The following is a 10,944-nucleotide window of genomic DNA, read 5'->3' on the forward strand; positions in this document are numbered from 1 at the left end:
GCACCATGTCCTCTCCCTGGGCTCCTCCATGTCACTGCAGCCCCTCAAGCTGCCTGGGGATGGGGTGCCTTGTGCCCCGGGCTTGCAGAGGCAGCCAGATGTTCCCTTCTCCCCATGTCCTTCAACATCTGCTTTTGTCTGCGTGGTTTCCCAGTAACGTGGATGTTTCCAGTCAGTTTAGCAAGCTGGGCTGGGAGATTGTGTGGGCTGCAGTGGTGTTTCATAGCATCTGGCCTCCAAAGGACCAGAGCCTTGAGCCCATCCGGAAATCAGGATTACTTCAAATGTACGTCAGCAACAGCTCCTATCTATGAAATGCGTGGCCTCCACCTTAACCCCTGCCCCACACCTCCTCTTGCTGGTCTCACCACTAGCTGTCTTCCAGTCCTGCTTCTCCAGGTGATCACTTGTGGATTTCTAGCAGAGGATTGGAGGTCCTGCACCTACCTTCTCTGTCCTCCAAATCTCTGCTGGGCTGTCAGACTCAGCAAATAGCTGGTGGCTGTCTTGCACTTAGTGTCTTAGGCATGTCTCCTAGTTCAGCTTTGGTGGGAAACTCCTAAGAAATCCTCCACTCCCTGGGGCAAAACTGGGGTCTCTCATCTTTCCTCTTTTCCCATTTATGTTCTAAGAAATGTGAGCTCTTTGAGGCGCAGCCTCAAAGCTCAGTAGCGACATCCCAGCATGTGGAGTCTTGTTAAGGCTGAGGCTCCCACCAGCTCCTCTGCCCAGGGTTGCTTCATTCCCATGACACCGAGTGGGGTCAGCAGGCTTGGACTTATGTCTTACCTTCGTATCGAGCCCAGCTGCGGTGATGCCACTCTGTCTCCATTTCCAGATGTGAAATCCAGCCCCGGTTTGCACAGACCATCTGACATCTGTTGTGATGGTTTGCATGAGGAGTACATAAAATTCCTTACATGACGGACTGGAGTCGTCACACAGCCACTGCCATTGCCAAGGCTGAGCATTGCCATTGCTGCTCGCTGCCTCAGTGAGGAGACCAAGGACCAGCCAGAACACGGGGTGGAAGCTGCCTCCTCAAGCCCCACGAGGCAGAGGTGTATTGGCATGGAGCAACCAGAAATGCCACTGAATTGCCCAAATGTTACCATTTGCTGCGTGAATCTACAAGCCAGAGGGTTAATTCCACCCTCTGGAAATGCTGGAGTGCTTAGGATGGGATGACGCAAGTTGCTGATGAAGTGTTTGCAGCTCGCGCTACTTGGAAAGAGACATTTAGGCAGCTGCAGTGGGTTCTGGTGATGACAAATCTTGGAAAGCAGACCTCCTGTTTGATCGTCTGCAAGGGCGAAGCATCCAGACTGGTGGTGACAGGACAAATCACTTGCAGATGACATTATTTAGCCAGCAGACAGAGTGTGTGTTTGACTGTTGCTGATGCTCCTTTGAAGTCCTGGATGTAGACCCACGTGACTGACTCTACCATGTCCCTCCTTCTCCACGTGGCCATGCTGCCTTCTGGCTCTGCTCGCTTGGGGTGTGCTCACCTCCCTTCCTGGCAACACTGGCTGCTGGACCGAAGGAAGCGAGGATGTGTGCAGATAACTTGTCTGGGGTTACGAAAGTGAGTCACTCCCTCCCAGTCCTAGAAAGGCTGCAGAGAGCCCTGGACTTTGCATAAGGAGAAGAAATGGAGGGAAAGGCAAGACATTTTCTAGCAAGTAATAAGTGAAAGTAGGATTTGGTGCAAAGCCTGGTGAAGTCTGGTGGTGTCTATAGGCTTTGAGCCAAAATCTGTGGGATCATGTTCAACGGTCCTGTTAGGGTACCTGTGATGCTGGAGGAAGAGAGGCAGTTGTGGCACCTTGCCTAGGTGTCTAGATGCGGGGACCAAGACAAGTGAGAGGTTGGCTACCTTCTCACGGCTGGAAGACCTGGCCCGCTTGGGTGGCTGTCTCTAGAGTCAGCACCATGCTAAGCACCTTCACCTCTCTGCTGTGCTTTGGATGTGTGCCCCGGGGCTGCAGGTGTCACGTGGCTGCAGAGCTGGACAACCTCTCGGTGGCTCCAGACTGGTCCGTTGGAGCTGCAGCCACCTCCGTGATGGACCTCTTGAGGGTTTCCTCTCCAGGAAAGCCAAGGTTGGCTCTGGCTGGACCTGGGGTAAATTAATTCTTCTCCAAGCAGCTCATCCATGGTGCACCCGGCCTGGAGGAAGGTGTGGAGGGGCTGTGGATATTCCTCCATGGTTGGTACGTGTACCCTTGACCTGTCAAACCAGCCACAACACAGCCATGTGCTTCACACACAACACCTGCTTATCAAGTACGAATGTACAAAGAGGGTATTTTTTTCCCTAGCATCATGATTTGTGTCTCCACTGCCTGTTCTGTGCTGAACAGATGCTGAGTTAAAGCTACCAAGGGGGTGTATCTTCTCTTCCCTGTCTATACTAACCCACCAACTGACCTTGAAGCTGGCTAGGAAACTTATCCCAGCTCTTGAGACACTAACTTTTGTCTGGGTTTCCAGGCACATGCAATACTCACCTTCAAGACACTTCATTTGAGTCCATTACCTCCACATTTGCCAGATTCCCTGGATATCACTCGAAGTGCTAGACAAGTTTAAAAAGAACATTATGTGTTTTATCTGAACAAACTGTTTTTCTTGATAAAAGCATTAGAAACAATTTTAAGAGGAAAAACATGAAAAGAGAACACAATTGAAGTCATATTTGGCCAGGATCCTCTGCGCTCTTCCAATACCTCATCCAACATGAGGGGTTGGTAATTTAGCACTTTTTTGCTACCAGAACAAGCCCACATCTAGGCCATGTTGCCCTGGGGGTGCTGCGTGTCTGTCTTCTGCTGAAGATGGGTTCCTCCTGGACCTCTTCTCCCTCTGTCACCCAACTTTCTCTCCTGGCTTCCATGGCTGGTTTGCAGCTCTTCATGAGGTGCTATGGCTGTAACCTGCCTTTCCTTGGTTTGTTCTCTGCAATTGGAAAATGCAAAATGTACATGCAAAGAACTGTGGAGCTCTGACACATCCCTTGCTCTCTCAGAGCTTTTTGGATCAAACCTATGTTGTATGCTTCAGTATATTCCTTCTAGTTTGCACGCTGTCCTGTGGGACATGTTTCCTAAACTGTTACTGAACATTACAAATCATGTACCAGACGTGTCATTCATTGTACTTACATCTTGTGATATTGCTTCTCATGAGGATCATAATTTTTATCTCCCCTTCAGCCTTCCATACAGACCCCCACAAGCCAGGCATAATATTTTGAGTGGGTTTTTTTTCCTAAATTTTCTTCATGCTTAGTCGTGTCCCAGCATGCTGGTTCCCAGAATTGTGCATTTCTTCTTCATCACATCCCCCTCAGCCACATGATGTCAAGGGAGCGATGCTCCCAGCATGCCTGCCTTTTCCCTGCCCTTTCTGCCATGTCACTGGAGGTGTCCTACACCAAGTCATGAGTGACCAGCATGTCACTGGTCAACCATGTCATGACCAGTTGACCACTGGTCAACCAACATGTCACATGGCCAACCACAGTTTGGGAACTGTGGTTCCCAAACATGCAACACATGCACTTCATGGAGAGGACACATGTGGTGACACTGCCCTGATCTGGCCACACATGTGATGCCTGACACCTTTTACCATTTCTCCCCACTGCCTACAGTGCTATTGGCTCCTGCTTTCCCATCCTGTTGTATTTGGGGTCCAGTAGCTGCAGCAGTGACTGGTAATGCCATTTGAGTTGTTGATGATGTCCATCCCAAGGGGTGTTGGGGGTTTCACAGCTACACCTGTGACTGTCCCCTCACTAAACCCTCAGCAAACCTGGCCTTGTTGTGGGGACGATACAGGGTGGAAGAAGAAGGGGAGGCAGTGCAGGGAAGTGCAAGGTGAGTCCCAAGACCAGTGTGGCAGGTCCAGCACCACTGTGGTGGCATGGGCATCTCTGACCTGGGTAGGGGCTGCTCTCGTGCATTTAGGCTTGCAGTGCTGCCATGGGGCTGGTGTGTCCCCCGAGCCCCACCATCCCTCCTCATCCTGGCAGCATCGGGCTCCGCTCAGCTGCTCTCCACGCTGCCCGACTCTTGCGTTATCTCTTCTCCCTCCAGGAGCTCTCACGGTGTCCTTAACCATCTTTGCTTTTCTCTCCTCATATGCTCTCCTGCCCTTCCTGCCATCCCCCCATGGTGTCTCTATCACTCCCGCCACCCCCTCGCTGTCCGTCTCCCCCGACATCTCCCCTTGCCCACCCTCGCTGCAGGAAGGCCGGCCTCATCCTCTCACAGCTGGGGGACCTCAGCAGCTGGTGCAATGGCCTCCTGCAAGAGCCCAAGATCAGCCTCCAGCGCTCATCCCTCAAGTACCTCGCCTGCCGCTACAGTGAGATCAAGCCCTATGGGCTCGACTGGTCAGAGCTCAGCCGGGACCTCAAGAAGACATGCGAGGAGCAGACGCTGAGTGTCCTTTACAATGACTATGGTGACAAGGACTACTGAGGGTTGTGGGTGCCCGCTCTCACGCTGGCCTTCCCACGGGCATTTGTGAGGGTTTTATACACGGACCCATGGCGGGCGAGGATGTTGCTGATGTTTCTGGCAGCAAAAATTTGGACCGGGGAGTGAAACCGGCTGCTCTGTGCAGGACTGACTCAGCATTAGTTTCTTCTTTGACTTGGCCAAAAGCCTTTCTAGTTAGAAGTCTCGTGGGACCCAGTTTTCTTGGTTTTGTTTTACTCATTTTGCCAAGAGGTTCCTCAACATTGGTGGAGAGGGCAGGTTGGAAGGGCACAGCCCTCTCCTCCTGCCCCATCCCTTCCCTGGTTGTGGGGACCATCCCCAAGGGTGGGGGACATCGGTCACAGGAGAAACACGGTGACACAGCCAGGACGGGAGAGCAGGTGATGCAGGGTTGGGAAAATGGAGGCAGGATATGCAGGTCAGGTTGAGATACTAATGGTTATGGCTGAGAAAAACAGCCACTGGATGGCCAAGAGGGTTGGGATTGTTGGGTTTTTTTGCAGTTGTAAAGCATGAGGTCTGGATGAGACCTGGCTGAGCAATGGTACCATTGCAGGGCAGGGCTGACATGGTGTCACCAGCTGGGGCGAGGAGAGAGGGGCATTGGTGAGCCTATCTCTTCAGGTTCTTCTGTCATGGTCAAAGCCCATGTCTGCTCCAAGATGCAGAATCCTCCAGAGCAAAGGCAGCTTAGCCTCAGGACCAGTGGTCAGCTGGACATCATGGGCTTTCTTCTTGTGGGACCACATTCCTAGGAAGTCAACTTAAAAATCCCTTCCATTATTTTTTCTTTTACCCACTATAATAAAGACTTTGAAGCAATGTCAAACTACTGCTCAGAAGAACCCCAGCCAAGACAGCAGCACCCAGACGGCACAGACGAGGCTGCCTTCTGCACCAGCCACCCTGTAGCTGTGGCATAGCCACAGGCTCTGCATGGCAAGGGGAGTGGGGTGTAGCATACCCCAGCACGGCGGTGCAGGGTAGTCCTGGAGGTCCTGGTCCCAGAGAGGGCTCGGTGACGCGGCGTGGCGGGCCTGCTTCTGGGGGTGTTGCTTGCCTGTGTTCAGGCTCACATATGCAGCTCTCACCAGTGACTTTTTTTTAAAACCAGAGAACTGGGGTTGTCCTGGGACACTGGGCTTGTTTCAGAGCAAACTGTTCTTCAAAACTCTGTTACCACTGACAGTGTTGGAGGCAGGAAACAGCTTCCTTTTAGCTTCAGCTTCCAGCCTGGTTTGCATTTCTGAACTTGCCAGCTGTGCACCTTTGATCTGGACAAGCCAGGAGCCCTACAGTGGGATTTTTACGATGCCTCTTCAGAGAGAAATTTCCTTTTCATTTTTTCAGTCTTGGCAGGAGCAATCTTCAGACTGTCTCTCATGATTTTCTGCCTCATTTCTCCTCCTACCTGCCAAGGACACAGCTCAAATATTTGCGTGGTGCTGAGAGGGAGGCAGCTGTGGTCCACAGCCAGTCACAGCCGACAGTGCTGCAATACAGTATTTGCTCAACAGCAGCTCAGTATCTTCCTGCAGGACCACACATTGCTTTGCTCTTCCCTTCTTGCGGGCAGACCTCTCCTCCAGGGGCAGCTGGCCTGGACCAGGGAGCTGCTGGGAGTAGCCACCAGCAGTCAGTATTACTGGGGCGTCCCCATGTCATTTCTGTAATGAACGTGTCTAGCAGGGGTCATCAGGCAAATGCCTGCTCTTTGCAAGAAAGCAGTCTTACTGGATTCTTTTGGCTTTTTCTCACATGTTTCTCCTTATATTTTGATGTGCCTGATGCTTCCAAGGGCTTGGAGCTCAGAGCAAGACGAGCGCCGTCTCCATGCGCAAGTGTACGTGGGCAGGTGATCTGTACTGAGCCATTGCTCCTTTTCCTTTCAGCCACCAGCGGTCTTGGCCAAGACACTTTGGTTTATCCTCTTGCTTCTCCCAGCAGACGCTGGGACAACTTTTAACTTCCAGCTGGGCAGCTGTCCAGCGATGGGCAAAGGGCACCTCCGCTCAACGCCTCAGAGGGATGCTTGAACAAAGGCTGCTCTGGCCCAGACGCAGGGTGGTTGCTCACCAAGTAATACCGCTTACGTGGCCTTTATATGAAACGCAGACTGTTTTCCTTTGGGTAGTAGACTCCTCTCTTTTATTGCTTACTAGGTGCAGCAGCAGGGACGGGAGCGGTGCACTCTGCCAGCCACTCACTGCGATGCTGCCAGGAAAACCCCATGTGTTCACACCTGCCTAGGTTACTTTTTCGTCCGGCCCCAAGATTTGCGCTGGGGCTCTGCAGATATTTATGTTCTGCTTCTGCACTTACATTTCAAAGCCCTTGCATGGTCAAACAAAACCCCAGCATTATCAGCCAGCTGGGCTGGGCTCTGCTCCCTCAGCCCCAGCTTCCCCATGGGCTGGGAGATGGACCACCCTGGAGGGCGAGGGGAAAGCCACCTGTCCAAGGTCCTTCAGCAGCACCCTTGCATGGTTGGAAGGGACTCAGCATCCCCATCCCATGACAGACCGCACAGTGTGCTGGTGGGACTGTGCTTTGCCTGGTTGACCGCCGCGTCTTTGCTGCACCCACTGTGTTGGCAGGTCCTGCCGGCATGGCATGTCTGTGGGGCCATTTTCATGATGGCCTTGGCTTTGTGAAGGCTTCCTTCTTGGTTTCCTCACTCTGGCTTTGCAAGTCAGAATTTTGCCCAAACTTGGATTTTCTTGCCAAAATCCTTCAACTAACACATGAGCCCATCTCAGACAAATGCCAGCAGCCTGCCATGGGGGCCCAGACTGGAGGGAGAGGTTGCACCATGGCTGCAGACCTGGCCTTGGTGAGATGTGTTGTATGGGGCTTGCTCACCCAAAACAGCTGTGGGCGAGCCCTGAGGTATGCCCTTCCCTGCAGAGCTGACACCGTCCACATTTGCCACAGGGTCCTACTGTTGGGTCTGCACAGTATTTTCTCTCTTGGACTCCTGGTTTTTCCCATGCTGCCAACCACACGAAAGCTGGAGAAGACACCATTTTCCATCCATTTCTGCAACCTCCCTTGTCCCCCCTGCCCTCTCTTCTTGTTTTATTTCTGAATTAATGAGCGATCATTCACCTGAGATGAACCTCTGGGTCATTATCTTTTCTTTGCTGCACCTGTACCCCTGTAATAGCATTACTATCTTTTACTTGTCGTGAAGTTATTTAACATATAAAGATGGTTTGGTCCTTTTTTTTACAAAGATGGCTACAATTCATGTTCCTTGATGTTCTATTGAAACTCTAATGTGACGTTTTACTACTGTAGATTGAAAGTAGGGTGCTTTAGGGTGAGATATCCATGTGGCAAGAAACACAAAACCCTTCCGGATTACTTACAAAAAAAAAAAAGTTTTAAACAACAGCAACAAAAAAAATCATTGTAACACTATGTAAAACTCCAGATGATAATTCAACTGACTATTAAACGGAGTTGTTAGTAATCCGTGGCTCTGGCAAACTGGAGTGTTTGTTTATAGTTTTGGTCCAGCTGATGTCATCTTTTGGTAGTGGATGAAACACTCCCAGCCTTTGAACTCGGGTGCGACTTCACACACGTTTAGCATTAGCCTGTCTGCCCACTGCGTTAGCCACGTCCCAAACCACTCAGTACACACAGCCAGAGCTGTGTCCTGCACCTTGCCTTGCCTACCTGCTCTGCCAGGCACAGGAAAGTGCGGATGCCTGCAGGCACCTTTGGGTTTTGGGGGGAAGACTGCATTTACATACCCTCTGCGAGGGGCTCTCAGTCCTTGCTTTGCAAACCTCCGTGGATGCTGGGAATTTGGGAGCAGAATCAAAAAAAGCTCCTTTTAGCCTGTCTTTTTAGGGTATAAGGTGGGTGGGATGGTGCTGTCTGGTGGTCAGCCACCCCCTGAGAACTTCCTGGTCCATCTGGCAGACTTTTGACAGAGAACTAGCAGTATCAAGAACATTAATGTCCTACGAATGATACAAAAATCAGTGCCTGAGCAGAGGTGAGAGACACAAAGGATGCCTTAAAAGTCACTTACAGTGCAGTGCTGTGGCTAGTGCTCAGGCCATCAGCACTTGCAGTGGCTGGCCCCTTGGCCAAGCCCAGTGTGTATTGCCACCGGCCCTGCCAGATGGGTGGGAGACCTGGGGATTAGTGCGAGCGGGCAGACAGGATGCCTGGGAGTAAACAGGAGAGGGGGAATTTAGGGGGCATAGTGCATGAATCCATAGGAAACCAGACTTCATTACGTCTCATGGAACAACTTGATTTTTTTTCTCTCTTCCCACTGCTAAATTGCAGGAAAATAAGCTAAAAATACACCCAATTCTTTCCTTCTGCTATTTTCCATGCAGTTAAGTGCTGTGGCTGCCACCGGCTCATTGCACAATAACCTGTGGCTGTGGAACAAGACGTGAGGAGGAGGAGGAGGAAGAGAATGAGGAGGAGGAGAGGGGCCACGTGGCAGCAAGGCGCGCAGTCGCAAACCTGAGCTGCTGTGTAAGAAGGTCTCAGCACGGCTGGCTCATCACACCTTTGCCAGACCAAAATCTCCTTGGGGGGTCATCTGGCTTGCAAGCAATGGGGTTTTGGAGAAAGCCACCCCAAAAAAGAAGTGGACTCTAAAGGATGCATTACCAGCTGACACAAAATGTCAGCTTTTTAGGAAGGATTTGGTAACGTGTGTGCATGTTGGAAGGGTTGCTGTTGGCCAGCAGTCCCTATTCATCCTCAAAAAGCAGGTACCAGCAGGTATTTCTGCATTTCAGCGCATGCATGAATGACAAGGCACCGCTGGGTCCCTCACACAAGGCACCATGTCCCCCTCAGTCCTGGTGGCTGCCCCGTTTCTTAATGACTGACTGTGTGATCTCCTCCATCATAACAGCTGACAAAGCTTTTCAGATCCAGTTTGTATTGCTGAAAGAGCCACCACCCTGCTCAACTGCATGTCCCCCTCATCTTGGGGACACAGGGGTTGATGCCTCTTGCCTTGAGGCTGGGTGTTTGGCAGAAAGGAGGGGACGGGATGGGAAAACAGCTCGTCACTTGGCTATTGCCATAAACAGCTGCCCTTTTTCATTTAAATGCAAGACTTACAACTGGGGTCCTGGTTGCTTGGGGCTGTGGAGCCTCTTAATGTGCTGTCCTCTGTAGGAGCAAATCTAGCCCCAGTCGAAGTGCATGATTTGGGGAGCTTTGCCCCAGAGAGGACATCTGATGTCACCAGGAGGTGCTGTTCCTCCTCCAGGGAGCAATGAGAGAGTCTGTGCAAAGACCAGAAGTGAAGGAGAGGCCAGTGCGGAGCAAAGGGAGGCACGTGGCCATCAGAGATGGCTGGAAGAAGAGAGAGCGGCGTTTAAAGACATGAGGGAGTGGGGTTTAAAAACACAACAAGGGAAATCAAAGATAACGAAGAGGGAGGCTCAGGATGAGCTGACTGTCCCCAGCAGGAGTACACCCCCTTCAGCTTTTGGGCATCTCCATCCCAGCCCTGACCCCCTGGACATGGTGCAAAGGCCAGCACTGGAGGCAGCCCTGCCCACAGCCCTGCCTGCATGCCCTTGCGCATCCCCAGCCTCTCCGGCACAGGCAGCCAGAAGGACTGAGGGCTTGCCAGGGCCTTGCTTGCTTCCAGCAGCAACACAAAACCAAAGCACCTCAGCTTATTTCAGTCAGGGCTTGGTACATATGGCTCCGATTGCCGGTGACAGGAAGGGCACCCCAGCCGTGGTGAGGAGGGAGGGCTGTGCAATGCACCCAGCCACCCCTGGGCTGGCGGGGGCAGGTTGTTGTCCCTAGGTTCTCCCTGCTTACCCAGTTGCCAGGGCAGCACCAGGCATCCCATGTTAGGGGCTTTTCCTTCCATTTTCTCAGCCCATCGGTCCTCTCCAGGGCCCTCGATATGCTCAGGTCAGCCCTGCAGGAGGAAATTTGGGATTTCGTTGCTTTCTGTAGCCTTGGCATTGCCTCCTGGGCTCCAGCAGCACCCTGGCCCCCGACCCACTGCACCCACAGTGCAAACACCACTTGTGTTTTTCACTCCTTTCCAATCTTTCCGCTTGCTCAGTCATGACTCACCTTCTCCACCACTTGCAAGTGAGCTGCATGGTGAAGGAAAGAGAAATAGCTACTAGCGCAGCTTTGGCCTTTTCAAACCCTGTGTTGAGCTGCGAAACAGCCAAGGGGCTCCTTGAGGGACCATCTTGCCCCTGTCTGATGGGGGGAGAGGCTTGAAATGTCCCCAGAAGTGGTCCATCGGAAATGCAGCCTGGATTTTGTTAGCTGCCATTTGTGTTTACTTGTACTGCTCTTGGAAACCACCTGACTTTTTCAGGGCCATTTTATTTGCTCAGTTGAAACTGTCTTAAAAAAGGGGGAAAAAAATATCCATAAAGTATATACCAAAAAAAACTGAATAGTGGAA

The 10,944-nt window shown here is 51.8% G+C and overlaps 1 protein-coding gene across 1 annotated transcript in view; it reads left to right on the plus strand.

Annotated features, from left to right (window-relative positions):
• The window catches only part of ASTN1 (astrotactin 1), a 65,236-nt gene extending 60,603 nt beyond the window's left edge, over positions 1-4,633 (plus strand). Inside the window, exon 23 of the mRNA XM_009320744.1 lies at positions 4,256-4,633. Within this exon, the coding sequence (XP_009319019.1) occupies positions 4,256-4,490 (235 nt within the window). The 3' untranslated portion in view covers positions 4,491-4,633. The remainder of the gene's footprint in view (positions 1-4,255) is intronic.
• Positions 4,634-10,944: the final 6,311 nt, after the last annotated feature.

The sequence above is a fragment of the Pygoscelis adeliae genome, unplaced genomic scaffold (genome assembly GCF_000699105.1).
Source record: "Pygoscelis adeliae isolate BGI_AS28 unplaced genomic scaffold, ASM69910v1 Scaffold402, whole genome shotgun sequence".
In the NCBI taxonomy this organism is placed as follows: domain Eukaryota; kingdom Metazoa; phylum Chordata; class Aves; order Sphenisciformes; family Spheniscidae; genus Pygoscelis; species Pygoscelis adeliae.